We start from the raw sequence: 14,924 nt of genomic DNA, 5'->3' as shown, positions 1-14,924 counted from the left end.
TGTGCTTATCATATCCAATTAGGCACCTTCTCTTGTTTTGTGCCCATTATCATTATTTTCATTATAATTATCTTTTGTTCTTATTAACATAACTAACATAATGCAGCTAAATGTATCTACCACTGTCAACACTTTATTCAAGGGCAGCTATTCCATCTATCTATACAAGACAAGTGTTTTACTAACATTTGCTATTTTAATGCTTTTCAAAATTTAATTTGAAAATTAATTAATTCAATTTGTGCTATAACGAATCCGTGCATAGCAGAGTCATGCACAGCGTGGGTATAGCTGTATATGTATAAAATTAGCTGTTTCATACAGAAACTGGGAGAACACTTCTTATAAACAAGGCATTAACATGAGGATGTACATTTACAAAACATTCACTGTCACCATGAAACAAGTCATTAGTAAAAGTTACTCACTACCAAATTAATATATTCTGAGTTTGAATAGCTGATAAATGCAAATTTTAAATCTAATGTGTTACCTGCATGTAATTTTAGCTTCATGCTCAAATTTGTTTCTTAATGTTTGTTTAAATCATTTGATTACCCCGAGGTACTCACCTAATTCTGCTTACAACTACATTTAGCAGAATTTTCTCGCCACTTACAGGAAACCATACAGGGCCATTTTCTAGACTTCCTGACATAAATTGTTCAGGGAGTGTGGGAGTTGAGAGTAAAGACATTTTTCTTTCCCTGATTACATGTGACAGAACCTTTCTATCGATGATGCTCAAACCCCTGCATCTCAAAACTACTTGCACCGACTCTTTTAAGCAAAACCCATGAACAAAGGGCACTCGATTTCTTCTGTAATTTGAACATATCAACAGAAAAAAAGTCAATTACACTTTGTTGGTATTTATTAGTCTTGCTGAGGACATAGTTCAGATAGTTGAATTTAGAGATTGTGTAGTTCAGGAGTACTTGAATGAGGTGGAAGAACAAGAAAAATGTTTACAAAAGAACATACAGTATTTATTTGTCATGTGAAATATGAGCAGTTTCTTCACATATCCAATAAGTAGAGCTTCCAAGAACATATAAATTAACAAACTAGATGTAGTCAAGTATTATTTGTAGTACTTCTTATGTATTATCCACATTAAAACATGTTGCTCTCCACAGGTTAACAGGGGAAACTAACATGCACCTGTTAAAAACCATTCTGTAAAAAACTAAAATATTTTCTTATGGGTTATATTAAAAGCACACTAAACTGTGTCAGATAAGAGACTTATTCTATTTCCTTTGTATGTACACTTTTTACAGAAATCTTGGATATTCAATTAGCTGCCATAATGTCATTACATCTTGGGTTATTACATCTGTGACTGTTTCACAATCCTCAGTCCCACCTATTATCTTACATGTTTCCTATTCATAATAGTAATAGGTTCAGGCTTTTTAAATTGTCAGTATAATAACACTTGGATTTAAAATATTTAAAATTTAAAAAATTCCACTTTGCTCTTCTGCTTTAGAAATATACCAGTGTATGCATGTATGAACCAAAGTCCCATTTCACAAATGCATGAGGGTGGTTCAAAAAGCTTTGAACCTAATATTGAAAAAAAAGAAAGAAATAAAAGACACTTGCTGTTCCAGCTTCTCACAGCCCATGTTGTGTAGGCTCAGGGAGCTAAGAGAATATTTGAGATTGCTTTTTCCCTCATGCTTTGTCAAGCATTGTGCTGTTGTCAATTGTTTTGACACTAGAGAGCACTGAAGGAAATATGTGTTGGAAGTGTTTTCCACACTATTTGATGGCAACAAGCCTCTATCTATCTATCTATCTATCTATCTATCTATCTATCTATCCTAATTGTATCCTACAGTTGCATATAAAATGTGGACGGGTCAAGAATGATACCTCCTGCGGTATCTTTGAGGCTATCGCTTTGCATTAGCATGTTCTCGAAGACAATCGGCTCTCCCTCAGTGGTGACCACGCTGTCTTCAGCGGTGGCGAGAGGGTTGCTGTATATGAAGTAGATCTGGGAGTTCTCCTTGTACGTGTCCTGCCTTCTCAGCCAGGATAATGGGTTACGCAGGCTGTGGGTCCTCTTCACCGCTTTGATGTCCACCGGGCTCTTTAGGTTCTCGCGGGCCACAGTGTCCTCGTATGCCCTGGCCTGTCTGTGTTGCCTGTGAAATAGCAACGAAGAGCTCAATCCGAGTAATTTTTTAAGTGGAGAGCTATTCAACTCTTTATTTCAATGGCGCAACAGTGCTGCTTCACAAAAACAAAAAGATAAAAGCCCTTTTATGGGCAGCACGGTGTCGCCACAATACCAGCCCCGCTTTCCCAGCTGCCTAGCAGAAAAGGGCCAAGGTGATTCACTGCAGGGCAATTCCACTGCATGAAATCTAAGTCTGACAATAAAGTTGTGTGTTTGCCAAGAGAGACTCATCTTTGCAGAATCTATCCAGGTGTGTTGCAAAGACTGCTACCAAGAATAGTGGACAGCATATGAGTGGACAAAGATTTTATTCAGTTCTGCAGATCACATAATAATAATAATCATTTCATTACAATCCTTTTGTTTTAGTTTTTTCCAAGTATGTGTTCCAGACAGTTTGGCAGCCAGTGACGACTTATATCAACTCCAATCAAGGCAATTGCTTAACATAGAGAAAAAGATTGATCTGTGTGTTGGCAGCTTTTCTAATGCATGATTTAACTTTTTATTGTTTTTTAAAGAGGCTGCTTATAGCGTAGGTCTTGCACAGAAAAGAGAAATGTATATATGAATATAGGGAAATGATGTTTGAGGTGTAACATGTGGAATTAGGGGTGACCCAACTGAATCAAAAGAAAAATGAGTAGAGCACTACGCTACGCCATACCTCCTTCGATTGTGATAAGAGACGCTGCAGAAAATCCCAGTGAAGATCAGGATACACAGGGCTAGGGAGGTCACAGTGATGTTAAAGACTTTGAATTCTGCAATGAAAGTACAAAAATATACATTGATATTAATAATAATAATAATAATAATAATAATAATAATAATAATTGTGTGTGTAATTAAGCATGATGACTGGAACTATAAAGATACGTCTTAAATATATATTTTTTTATTATTATAATATTAGCAGCAATGTCTGTTTTTGGTGTTGTTTTAATGTGTGGTAAGGCAACTGTCAGCAGTACTCAAATCTTCAATCATATGCCAGTTAAATATTGCATGCTGTTGTCTTTTAACAGGCTCAAATAATAGACCAGAATAGATATACTCTCGAGAAAAGCTGGAGCTTAGTCACAGTGTTAAACAGCTGTGTTTGTAGGAAATGTATTTAATGCAGTCACAAGTCTCTAAAGCTTTATTGGTTAAAATCATATCTTTAAAAGTCACCTTGAAACCAGCACAATATGATTTTTATGCATACTGTTATGTTTTAACATGTAGTGTCATATTGGGGTACGAAAGTCAAAGATAATAAAAAATAAATATACCTTTCCTTGTTTCCAGCTTATGCAAAATAACTATACATTGAGAACAATTTTGTTTTTTTTTAAATGGTGTGTCAGTTTATTTAAATATTTATTAAAAAAGGCTGTTCATTTCTGTTACACTTCCAGTTAAGTCATTTGCCATCAGTCTCAGTGTCAGAATACACTAAGAAGGGAATCTGGACAACTCTTTCCTTTTGACTTTGGTAAGTTAAACAAAATGATAAGTTCCTAAAAGCGTCTGTGAGCAAAACTAAGCAAACTATCAGCCGAGACTAGCGCGAGAGACAGTAACTGTTCACTCACCATAGATAGCATCATCCAGATCCCTGTTGGTTGTCTCCAGATTGGCATTTCTATTGGGAGTGAGGACAGACGCAGTAGCACTGACGTTACCGCTCATGTTGCCATTGGAAAAGCTCAAATGAATTAGAATGAGTCCGAACGGAGGGATTTCAATGGCAAAAGACATGTGACAGAACTTGCCTGCGTTTGTTGCCTTGGAAACTTCTTTCTTTTGTCGGTCACATCCTTTATCCTCTCTTCTTGTCCTTGTTTTTACGGATTATTCATGCAATCTTTGACAAACAAAATGCAGAGGGCCAATAGGAACGCTTATGACAGCAGCTTTGCAGCTCCCATATAAGGCCTTGGAATTGAGGACATTGAGGTTCAATATTTGTGGTGTTCTCAATATGGACTAATTGTCAATCTTTTTAGTTTTTCATGATTTGTTTTTAAAGACTGGAGTTCTTTTTGTTCTTTTCCTTCTGCTGCTGCTACTGATTTTCAACAACCAGTTTGTTCCAGTAGGAAATGCCAATTGGTAGCACAAGCAAAGTGCTTACTTAACATTCATAAATACATGAGTACACAAGGTGCTGTTATTATATTTGCTTCCTTATGTGCGTCACATTTAGATATCGCTCTGCAGTTTCTCTCTGTTATAACAGGGAGAAATCGACAAACTTTTTGAAGTTGAAGTTGGCTCTTCACTCATGCAGTGGTGTAACTATGGATAACAGGCTTTGACGGTACTGACAAGGAACAAACAAAGGCAGCATTCTTCAGTCTTTCATGGGTAATTTCACAGTGCCTGAAATGCTGCAAGGAACTTATGCAATTGTTTTTCCCAAAAGCAGAATGAAGCAGAGAGGTTATTGTGTGGCAAATTAGTTATGCTGACATAATTCAGATTTAAAACCGAGTTATTTATTAATTTATGTTTAGAAAGATGGTTCTTGCTACAGGCAGGCCTTGAAGTCTCATTAGTGCGAGGATTTCCGTGTGTACAGAAGGTTTTCAACTTGACAAATGGTTAAGGTTGAATGTAATATCATTAGATGTGAAATTGCATTTAACTGATGGGCAGTCTTCAGTCAGAATGTTCATTACTTTTATTGTATTTCTCTTCCACAGCACTGGTGAGAGGTTGTTCCCGTTTAGTACCCTGGATGGTCATAAATCATATTTCAAAAACATCTATCATTATCATCTTCAGCCAATGCAGAGCTGCCACTGGATGAAGGCCTCTCGAAGTTCGTTCCACAAAGTTCCCTATTTTCATATACTTCTCCATCTAATTTTGATTTCCTCTAGGTATTTCCTGGAGATTTCTTGTTTAATGGATATTATATACATACCCGTGGGGTGCAGTCTTATGAACGGGCAACTCTTGTAATATCTCAGACATATATCTTTGGCAACCCAAACTGTTTTTTTTAAGTATAGATGGCACATTTACCTAACTTCACTTAACTCACTGACTCCATACAGATAATGGGAGCATGCAACCTTAATCTGACAATATAACATAATTGACAATATTGATGTTTCTTAATAAATTTCCCCAAATATGGTATACATTTTTTTTTAGATAGTTTTAGACATTTTGTTTTAAATTTAAATAATCACTCACTTGTTTTGCAAAGCATTGTCACATTGTTGAACAAAAGGAAAGGCTGGAAAAACTCAAACTGAATCTTGGATTTTCCTTTTCAGAGATGACAGTTATTATTATTATTATTATTATTATTATTATTATTATTATTATTATTATTATTATTATTATTATTATTTTATTTCTTCCTGGGCGTGCTTTCATTGCCTCCAAGTTCACCCTCCAAATTTGATCAGCATGTAACTCTTACCAACAATACCAACATATGAAACTGCACTGTATTTTGCACAATTTTCTTGTTCAAGTTACTTCAGCTAGAGACTTGTTTTTGTGACCACTATAATATGCCCTGGGTAAGGGCTTCAGCAAATAAATAACTGTTAATTAAACCATGCATTACTATTCCTAGTAGCTATTCCCATTGCAACCTAGCTAATTTGGTGGGTCCCTAGTGGCTTTGTGGGCAATGCTAATTTGGCGTTTTTGTGCCAATGCTGTGTCAATGTTACTAGGCCAGCATAAGCCGTGAGCGACATGCTTTCTAGTTACTGGTCCAATATACCCATACATGAGTTATATTGGAGAGACAGACATCCAACTGTCTATATGCTCCTGTTTTTTTGAGGTAAGAGGATTTATTTCTGCAGATCCTGTTAGCTTATGTGCGGCCTGGGTCCACATCCCAGTCAGGGAACCACTGGGCCCCAGTTTATAAATAACAGATGAAACTACACCAGATGCTTCATTGTTTTGCATTCTTGCGTTCTGAAACAACATCCCCGAGCAACACAGACGCACGCTCTAGGAATAGGGTACGTGTCCCACACTTTGCTGCATAATTGTTTAATTCGAGAAGGGATGGAGACATGCATCCAGGAAAATTACAGCTGCACCTGTACCGAAGTGAATGCAGTTTTCTGTGTCTGTCGCCTGGATAATGCGTTGCTTTTGATTTTTGTAATTCTAGTGGCAGATAATTGTTCTTGTCATTACAGAGAACATGAACATCTCTCTATGCTTCTACAAGTAGTATTGGTGGACCAGTAGGTGCAATCCTTTCCTTGTGACCTTGTCCACATATTTTTGAGCCATGCTAATCATCTGCAGATTGTATGATCGATTTACACTGTGTCAGGAAAGGACCAGACTGACAGCAGGATTTGAATGACATGTCTTGGATTCTTTCAAGTCAGTGTGGGTGTGCAGGGTTGAATCACATCAATAGTGACGGTATGTAAAATAAAATAAGAGGCCTAAATATCCCACCATGAACATGTTTTTAATTCTGGAGGGCATCTATGAGACACAATTTGAATAGACATTTGATGGGTGGCATTTCACTGGCTCTGTTGAAAAAAGACTGACTTCTTACGCCAAAGGCTTTGCAAAACTCTAGGCCCTGAAGGTGACAAGTCCCAAAATGTCTGTCACCTCTATTAAACTGGAGTGTGTAACCAGTGTTAGACATCTAATGTATCTGTGTGACATTATAAAACCCACACAGTGTATAATAGATCTTTTTAATGGCACATTAATTAAGCAATGTTCCTGCTCAACATCCTAATATTGCACATAGGAATTTGAAATCTGCTGAGTAACTTCAGGACATGGAGGCATTAGGTGAAGTGGAAATTTTGAAACAGATTGGCTTCTTTCTTGGCTGTGCAGTGGAAATGCAAACACGCTCCAGATTTCAGGTGAACTGGAATTTCCAATGACGCCTGGGGAATATTTCTTTCTCATCTCGGAAGCACACTGACATGTCAGAAATGATGTTCTATACAATGATTTTTATATTTCATGACACTGTTGAATTTTGGTTTTGTTTTAGAAGCAGAGCAATGTTTTTTTTACATTTGTTTCCACGGCAAACACTAAATGTGTTCAAGTGGAAAAAAGTGCTGATAAGAGTACAATGGGACAGGACACAGGACAGCAACTATATTTTGAAATTCTATTTGTATGTGTGTTTGTATTAAATGTAATCAGTTCAGCTAGATTAAAAAAAAATGTTTCTTACTGTTTTCATAATGGTGTTCAAACTCTTGTTGTAACAAGGGTATTTGTATTTGTAACAAGTTTGAAAGGTGTGATGCAGATTAAAAATGTTCACAAGATCTTGACTGATTTATTTATATTAGATTTATCTCTATGAGTCTCTTTGAAAATGTTTAAATTATTAGAATACAATACTGATTGTGAAAGTTTAAGAGAAACTTAGTAACATAATCTTTCCCCCTTTTCTTCAATCTTCTAATTATTTTAAAAGCATGATGAGTAAGATTTGAACACCTGCATTATTTGCATTTCTAGGTGGTGGTGTCATCAGGAAGAAGAAACCAGGAAGATCTGTGACTGTTATCAGCATGTTTTACAAAATGATGATGTTGTTTTATTTAATTTATTTTACTATGACAAAAAAATGTATTTTGTTCAGATCAATTTAAAATATTATTAAAAGTCTGGGTTACTGAAAGCCACTGGTTCCTTAGAGGAAGAACTGTATTATAGAGGAGATTAAGTGATGTTTAGAAACAGCAGCTACCATTATGTGCAAGTAAGCCAAGTCTATGGTTTAAATGCTAATGTCATGTTATTATTATTATTATTATTATTATTATTATTATTATTATTATTATTATTATTATTTGGCAGATGTCTTTGTTTCCAGTGACTTGCATGCAACAACAAACATTGTAGGGCGGAATATAGAATTCAATATAACGTTTTATGTTCTACAAGCATTTAAAGATTAACTGACTTATCAATTTGCTTTCCTCCAAAACATTACATCAAAACAGCAGGGTGTGTTTCAGTAGAAATCAACTAAAGCTATCAAATGATCAAAGGATTATGTTTCCTTTTGCTATGTTCTGCAGTGCAGTTTGATTTGGAATAAGCAAGCAGGCAGCCCCCCAGTCCCCACCCCATGGGTTTTGGAGTTTCATTAGGTTTCTTCAAAATACATCACCTGTCCAACTCTCAAGAATAATTGGTAGCAAATGGAAACCAATTGCATGTACTAGTGTGCCACGCTCTTAAGCTTGATTTTGTATTGATGGCTCCAAAGACCAAAGCACATCCCCTTACCAAAGCACCAAGTCACTGAAGTGTGAATGCACAAAAGATGAGCAACTGACCAGAATTATATACTTTTTCATTCCCCCGCCCCCCCTCTGTGAGCATTACCATACCACTTGTCCCCTAAACTGCCTCACTTCATAGATTTGTTCTCAAGTACTGTATTACCTACCTATCTATATATCTATCTGTCTAAATTTTATGCTTGGAAAAACCTGATTCTCATTTAGATTTGTATTTATTTGGCTAGGCAGTATATACGATAGTAATAGAAATATACCCAAAACTCCAGAAAAGTTGTCAAAAGAAGAAAATGTTCTACATACAGTGTTTAGAATAATCAAAAGAAGAGTTTGAGAGAGAGAGAGAGAAAGGCACTCGATGTTGAAATAAGATTAGCATTTCAGCTTGCCTTCCTGCCTTGTCTGCCTATCTTGTCTTTCCTTGTCTGAGTATGTACTGTTGATTTATGCTGTGTTCTATATAGGTAATCTGTACATTATTTACACACACACACACACACACACACACACACACACACACACACACACACACACACACACACACACACACACACATATAAAAGAACTGCGTCGGGAAACGCGTGTTTAGGCACCACGCATGCGCAATGTCAACCAGTTACTCAATCCCACGACGGCTCGCAGGCCGAGGTGAGGGAGCAACGTCCGTGTGCCGCTGTACGCGCGTCAAATTTACTCTTATTATCATTGTATTATTTATGTCTTAGCAGACCTGTTCCCGGCTGTTGTCACAAGTTCGCACTATCAAATGTAAATGCCTGAGGTTTTCTACCTCAGCAAAACGCACCAAGCCTCTGGATGATGATGAGACGTTTCCTCAGAGGCGCCCTACAGGTGGAATCACATGTCCCCTCTGGTGAACACGGCTGAAGAAAGTCAGAGCACCTGAATCTCTAGCAACTGCTCAGTAACATCAAAAGTAACCCGTTGTAATGGCAGGAAAAAAATAAACTGTATCAGCGGCGGGTGTTTGCAACATTTGAAGAATATTCCAGAAGCAGGCGGCCTGGACCCGCGGCACCGACACTGAGGAAGCTGGCGCAGTGAGGCTGGCGACGGTGAGTTTCTCTTCAGGCTGTGACCTGCTAATGGGGAATAATGAGTAATTCAGCCAGCTCCAATTTATATATCATTTATAATTCAGGACTTTTAATTCAATATCTGAAAACAATTCGTATTCTCCAGGCGTCGTGCACTGTTGTACTGCTAGCGATGTAGCTCTGAGACAGGAGAGCTGCGCTACATGTTCTGCGCGCTGGAGAGTGTCATGTTATCTTAAGGCTAAATAAAGTGTACTGTGGGTAGAGACTGAGGTCTGAGAAGAGAACAGAAATGCACAAGATTGCTTGGTTAAAATGTGAAATAATTTGCAGGTCTTGTATCAACTGGGATAAAAGTTAGTGCACTTTTCTAAGTTGAAGTTGGGTGCTCAACCTTCGCTACGCCAGGGATTCACAGAGTTTTGGTGATGGAGGGTCCAGTTTCCAGAAGTTGCATGGGATAGGGGGCCGCACAAGAAGATGTGCCACTCCTAAAACCGAAATATTTCCCAAAGCATACCTTTTTTTTTATTGCCTGTACATTTTTATATCTAAATTATTACAGCCACTTGCAACACCAGCTTAGGTTTGAGCAACCACAATTATGCTGTCACATATTACATTATCCTGGTCTAAGAATTAAAGATGATAGCCTAACAAAAAAAGTTACTCTTCAAAATATACCAAGTAAATATTAGTTCTCAGGGGACCATACAAATAATGTTAAAGTTCAAATTAAACAAATGATCTAAATTGCCCAATGGTGTGCACATTTATGCCCCGTTTCCACATGTCCAGCCCTGGACGCTAGAGTCATTTCCATTGCAAATGTGCAGTAAACAAAAAACAGACATATTCTTTAGGAATATGAAATAATCACACATTTCTATTTAAAGTGCAGCATAAATTATTAATATATTCTCTGCCAGTACATTGATGCTTTTTATGCAATTACAATCAGTCGCTTTGTAACATCGTACTAGCTAATATACAGTAGCTTATTCAGAAACATTGAACCTACAAATTATGTAACAGTAACAGTTTTCAGCTGTATCCAGGTAATGTTACTCAGTACCAGACTGCCCTGCATGGAAATTTCTGTGGGAAACGCTGTGTTACTATAGTAGTAATTTCCCCAACAAAGACTCATAACTGGAAGGGTGTGGGTTCAAATCCCGGGTGGAGCAGTGCTGTTGTACCCTTGAGCAAGGTACCTCACTTGTAAAATGCCCAGCTATATAAATGGGTACAAATAGTAAGTTGCCCTGGATAAGAGTGTCTGCTAAATGACAAATAATGTAATGTAATGTGTCCTCCTATCACAGATCCACACAGGAATGACATGGCTTCAGTCAGACTTGTCAGTTCTGCAACATACAATGAGGTCCTCCTTAGACAATGTGTTTGGAATCTGAACATCTGTCCTCTTTGTTATAACTAGTTTTGATGTAGGCCTAAAGCATGTTGTGATTAACAGTGGATATTTTGAACCTAATACATATTCAGTCATACTAGGTATTTTTACAATGTGGACCTCCAAAGCTTTATTAACTCAGGCAAGATTAGGCCAAACATGGCAACTATTGCAGTACACATTTGGAGATAACCTTTACTACTTTTGGTGTTTGTTTGTATGTTTGAGCTCACTCTTGATGATGTCTTACTTGATTAAGGTTTTTCACAGGTCAGAAAAAATAATGTTGATGACTTTGATGACAGTTCCTTCCCACTAGGGGGCATTATTGTCTCTCCTCTGCCCTTGCATTACCCATCATCCTACTGTGGAAATCTCAGTAATTTGCAGCAAAGTCTTCTGTGCAACCAATGCAAAGGGATATGGGTTTTACAGTATTGAGTTTATTACCCCTGACTGCAGTTTATAGAAAATATAAGCCTGATTAGAAATAACACTCCGGTTCCATAAACAGATCATAGAAAGGTCAAAGAGACAACGGTTTGGGCCGGCATCTATTTATTCTTATCTGAAATGTGTCTTTTTTTATCAGTCAGTTAGTTATTCAGAAAGCTACTGCACGGTGACACCCTCACCACAAAGATTGACCTATGCTTGATTGGCCACTGTCAGGCAGGCGACAAATTGCTCAAACTTACTGTTACAGAAATTATTATCCTACATAAGCGTCTATGATGAGTTTTTCTGCAGCTCTAAGAAGTGTTTTTTCCTCAAACATTTTGTGTCAAGTAAATCACTGTACCGTGAGAACCTCTGGAATATTCGGTGTCCTTCTCCAGAACGCATCTCCCCACATTATTCAGGAGAAAATCTTGTCTGTACTTAAGCATTCAAAGTCATGACAATCACCTCAATGTTCCCCTGAAAGTAAAGGCATTCCAGTAAAAGTAGCAAGAAAGAATTCTGACATGCAGAAGATCTATCAGAGCAATAAGCTTTGATTTGACTCTTGTAACATTAGCAAGGTGTTTTTTTTCTGTCCATCATTAGTGAAACTAGGCCAGATTCCTTGCTTTAAGAAAATATAATAATCTAAATTGCTTTGGCAGGTGTGCTGAAGTTAATAACAACATTCTCTGACTTGGTAATGAAGGTAACAAGAAACCTGAAGCTTTGTGTACATGTGCATGTTTGTGTGTGTGTCCGTGTGTGTGTAGCAGTGTTTGATTTTTTTTTGTTTTAGTAAACTTAATGATGTGAAAGCATAGAGCTCAGTACTAATTCAGTTTCAAATTCCTGAAAACAAAATGTGCTTTGGTGTTTGTAATTGAGGAACCCATTTTCTAAGAGCTGTCATTTAATGGGTGGGGGGTGTAATCTCCAATAAATCCCCCACTGCACCTTTTTGTATTGACCATGCATGGCAAGTGCTGCAGACGTACAGGTTCTACTATTTTAAATTATCTGTCAGATAGTGGTTTACAATATTCTCGAATTCCCAGCTTTAAAAAAAAACAAAAACAAAACGGTCGTTGTTCTTTAGGAAGTCATCCATTCATGGGAATCAAATGGGCTTTGCAGAATCGATTCCCTTAAGTCGAGTGCCGCCTCTGTGGAAGCTGAGAGACTGAAAGTAATGTGGAATTCCACTTTGTTTGCCTCATTTAATTTGTTTGTTTGTTTGTTTATTTATTTATTTCCCGCCCGAGTTCTTCAGCGGTGGCCTTTACCTCATTTTCACTGATCTCCGCAGACTAATTCTACTCTTTCTCCATTACCGGTTCTTAACAAAAACACTGCACTAGAAAGTTATCTGTTCCCATGCAACACAAGGGAGTGTGGTATTGGATACAGCTGCAGTCATCCATTTTCTCAGCAGCCTCATGTAGCCGTAGCATTATTTTTCAGCCATTGTTCGAAGGGAACTCATCTGCATTGGCCTTGGGACTGTTAGAAGCTTGTCTTTCCTTTCCTTTTCTCCCCCCTGCCCTGTTTAGATCAATTGACACCACACAGTGTTGTTATATTTCAGAGCATGGGTGGAGAAGCTTTAATAATCTAATCATGTTTTAACAACATTAGCCGGTTGGATGGTCCCCTTGGCTATAAAACAGGAGTTACACTGTATTAAATTACTGAAGTTTCCACTTTAACATCTGGTCAAATCTCTCCTCTCATTGCTTCCAGAGAGCTTGTAATAATAATGTATTAGACAGAGCTTGAGTAAGACGAGCTGTGTGTGGGAGCCACCTTTGACCACAAAGTATTTTCATTAAGCTTGTGTTGTGGCAAGAGACTGCAGCAGGGATATATTTTTTCTATTCTACTCTGGATCTGGAGAATCTACATTACCTCATTACCTGAGGCACCAGTTTCTTGTAGGGTTAGAGAACTGGGGTGTGCAATTGGATTTGTGATCTTTGGAACATTATGACACGTACACTTTTACAACTGTCATCCAAATTCATTTAAAGGGGCTGAAAAGGCAGTGTTAGATACATGGGTGAGAGTCGGAAAACTCCTTCAAGTCTCTGGGTTTCCAACCAGTTGAGAAAACAACAATACAAAAAAACAATAGATTTCTTATGATGGGTTTTGGTTTTTTTAAGCTATTCTAGGCTTCTGATGATTTCTACTCCTTTCAGTAGGAACAGTTTTATCAATATTTATTTGACCAGTCTTCCCGGTTCTTTCTTGTAAACCAGGGATTGTTTGTGTAAATTGCACTGTAACCGTACAGTACAGTTGTAGTGATGGGATAACATTGTTTCAAATGAAACGGGTGAATATTTTTGACTACAACTGCAATGGTGTAGAAATAGGTGCAAGTAAGTTCTGCCTTTGTTATTGATAATAAAAGTTGAGCAGTCTGTCTTGTGGTTACCTACACACCAGAGTAATGAATATGCTGTATAGTTAAAGGATTTGCTGTGAGTGGCTTTAATCAGATCAGGTTCCTCATCTGGAGTTCTTAATTAGATGTTATTCTCTCTCAGTAAATCAGTGCATGCAGGTCTTATTTTGAGCTCCCCTTCTCTGGGGGGGAACTGCAAAGTTCTGCCTCTCAATGTTGATCAGTAGCAATATTGAAGAAAAGGAACAAGAAAAAAATCAGATATGCCTGGAATGGCTTATGATCCTTACTTAGATTTTACAATGTCAAAATTAATTATGTTTAATGGAAGATTACACAATGACGCCATTTATATATTAGCTACTGGAAATTGCAAACGTTGACAAAAAAATATTAAAATTAAAAATGTGATTTCAAGTCTGAATCTGCTATAAACTGGTCATTTATTAAATGTATCCTAAATACTCTATACAGTATGCAGTGGGTGCAGGGATGAGTTAAAATCATTATGTATGAAGCATTGGATCAGATGCCCTTGTTGAAGTCTAGAGCAGTGCGTGTGATATTTATATATTTCTAGCATTCACTGCAGTTATGTCACACGCTGCTCTTCTTGAGCTCCGACAAGGGAGTAAGCATTAATGCTCCCAGAAAAAGCTTTTCTGCTTATAAACCAATATATAACATACACAGATATTGCTGGCATTGACAAATTGCTCATGGTAGCTGCCGCAAAGCATAATACCTGGATTCTCAGTACACCTGGAGACCCTGGCAAGCCACCAAGTCACCCTCATTGTGAATGTGCAGGCAGGACAGGGTGTTCGAATTTGGCAAGGGCCCCTGCAATAACATGCTGCATAAATCCTTGCTCCACATCCAGCTTCATAAATTGGGAAGGCTGGAGACACAAATTAATCCCAATTCCATTTGGCTGGTCTGCTTTGAGACTTTAATATCTTGGCAATTCTATCGCAAAGCCCACATTTTGACAAGATATATATTTTTTAGAATTCGTCTTTTGGGCTGCATTTTTCCTGTCACATTCAACTGTCTCTTTAAAGCGAAGCTATGTCATAGTATCAGTAGTGAGAGTACTGAAAGGGTTTCCTGTGATCTCCCTGAC

At 37.6% G+C, this 14,924-nt stretch overlaps 1 protein-coding gene across 1 annotated transcript; it reads right to left on the bottom strand.

Moving 5' to 3' along the window:
• Positions 1–856: 856 nt before the first annotated feature.
• LOC136715783 (uncharacterized) lies at positions 857–3,951 on the bottom strand. Its single transcript, XM_066693164.1, has 3 exons — positions 3,775–3,951; positions 2,862–2,958; positions 857–2,159 (listed from the first exon to the last, which is right to left on the bottom strand). Exons 1-3 carry the CDS (start codon positions 3,938–3,940, stop codon positions 1,844–1,846), a joined length of 579 nt encoding a protein of 192 aa, XP_066549261.1. The 5' UTR covers positions 3,941–3,951; the 3' UTR covers positions 857–1,843.
• Positions 3,952–14,924: the final 10,973 nt, after the last annotated feature.

Source organism: Amia ocellicauda, chromosome 20 (genome assembly GCF_036373705.1).
Source record: "Amia ocellicauda isolate fAmiCal2 chromosome 20, fAmiCal2.hap1, whole genome shotgun sequence".
NCBI classification, from domain to species: Eukaryota; Metazoa; Chordata; class Actinopteri; order Amiiformes; family Amiidae; genus Amia; species Amia ocellicauda.
Note: the sequence above shows the minus strand (reverse complement) of the source record. Positions and strands in the feature narration are given on the sequence as shown.

What these genes read in the sequence shown, in the direction of transcription:
- LOC136715783 (XM_066693164.1), bottom strand. Translation starts at nt 3,940, where the DNA reads ATGTCTTTTGCCATTGAAATCCCTCCGTTCGGACTCATTCTAATTCAT. An exon ending in TCTGGATGATGCTATCTATG is followed by an intron (nt 2,959 to 3,774) that starts GTGAGTGAACAG and finishes CTTTCATTGCAG; the next exon opens with AATTCAAAGTCTTTAACATC. An exon ending in TCTTATCACAATCGAAGGAG is followed by an intron (nt 2,160 to 2,861) that starts GTATGGCGTAGC and finishes GCTATTTCACAG; the next exon opens with GCAACACAGACAGGCCAGGG.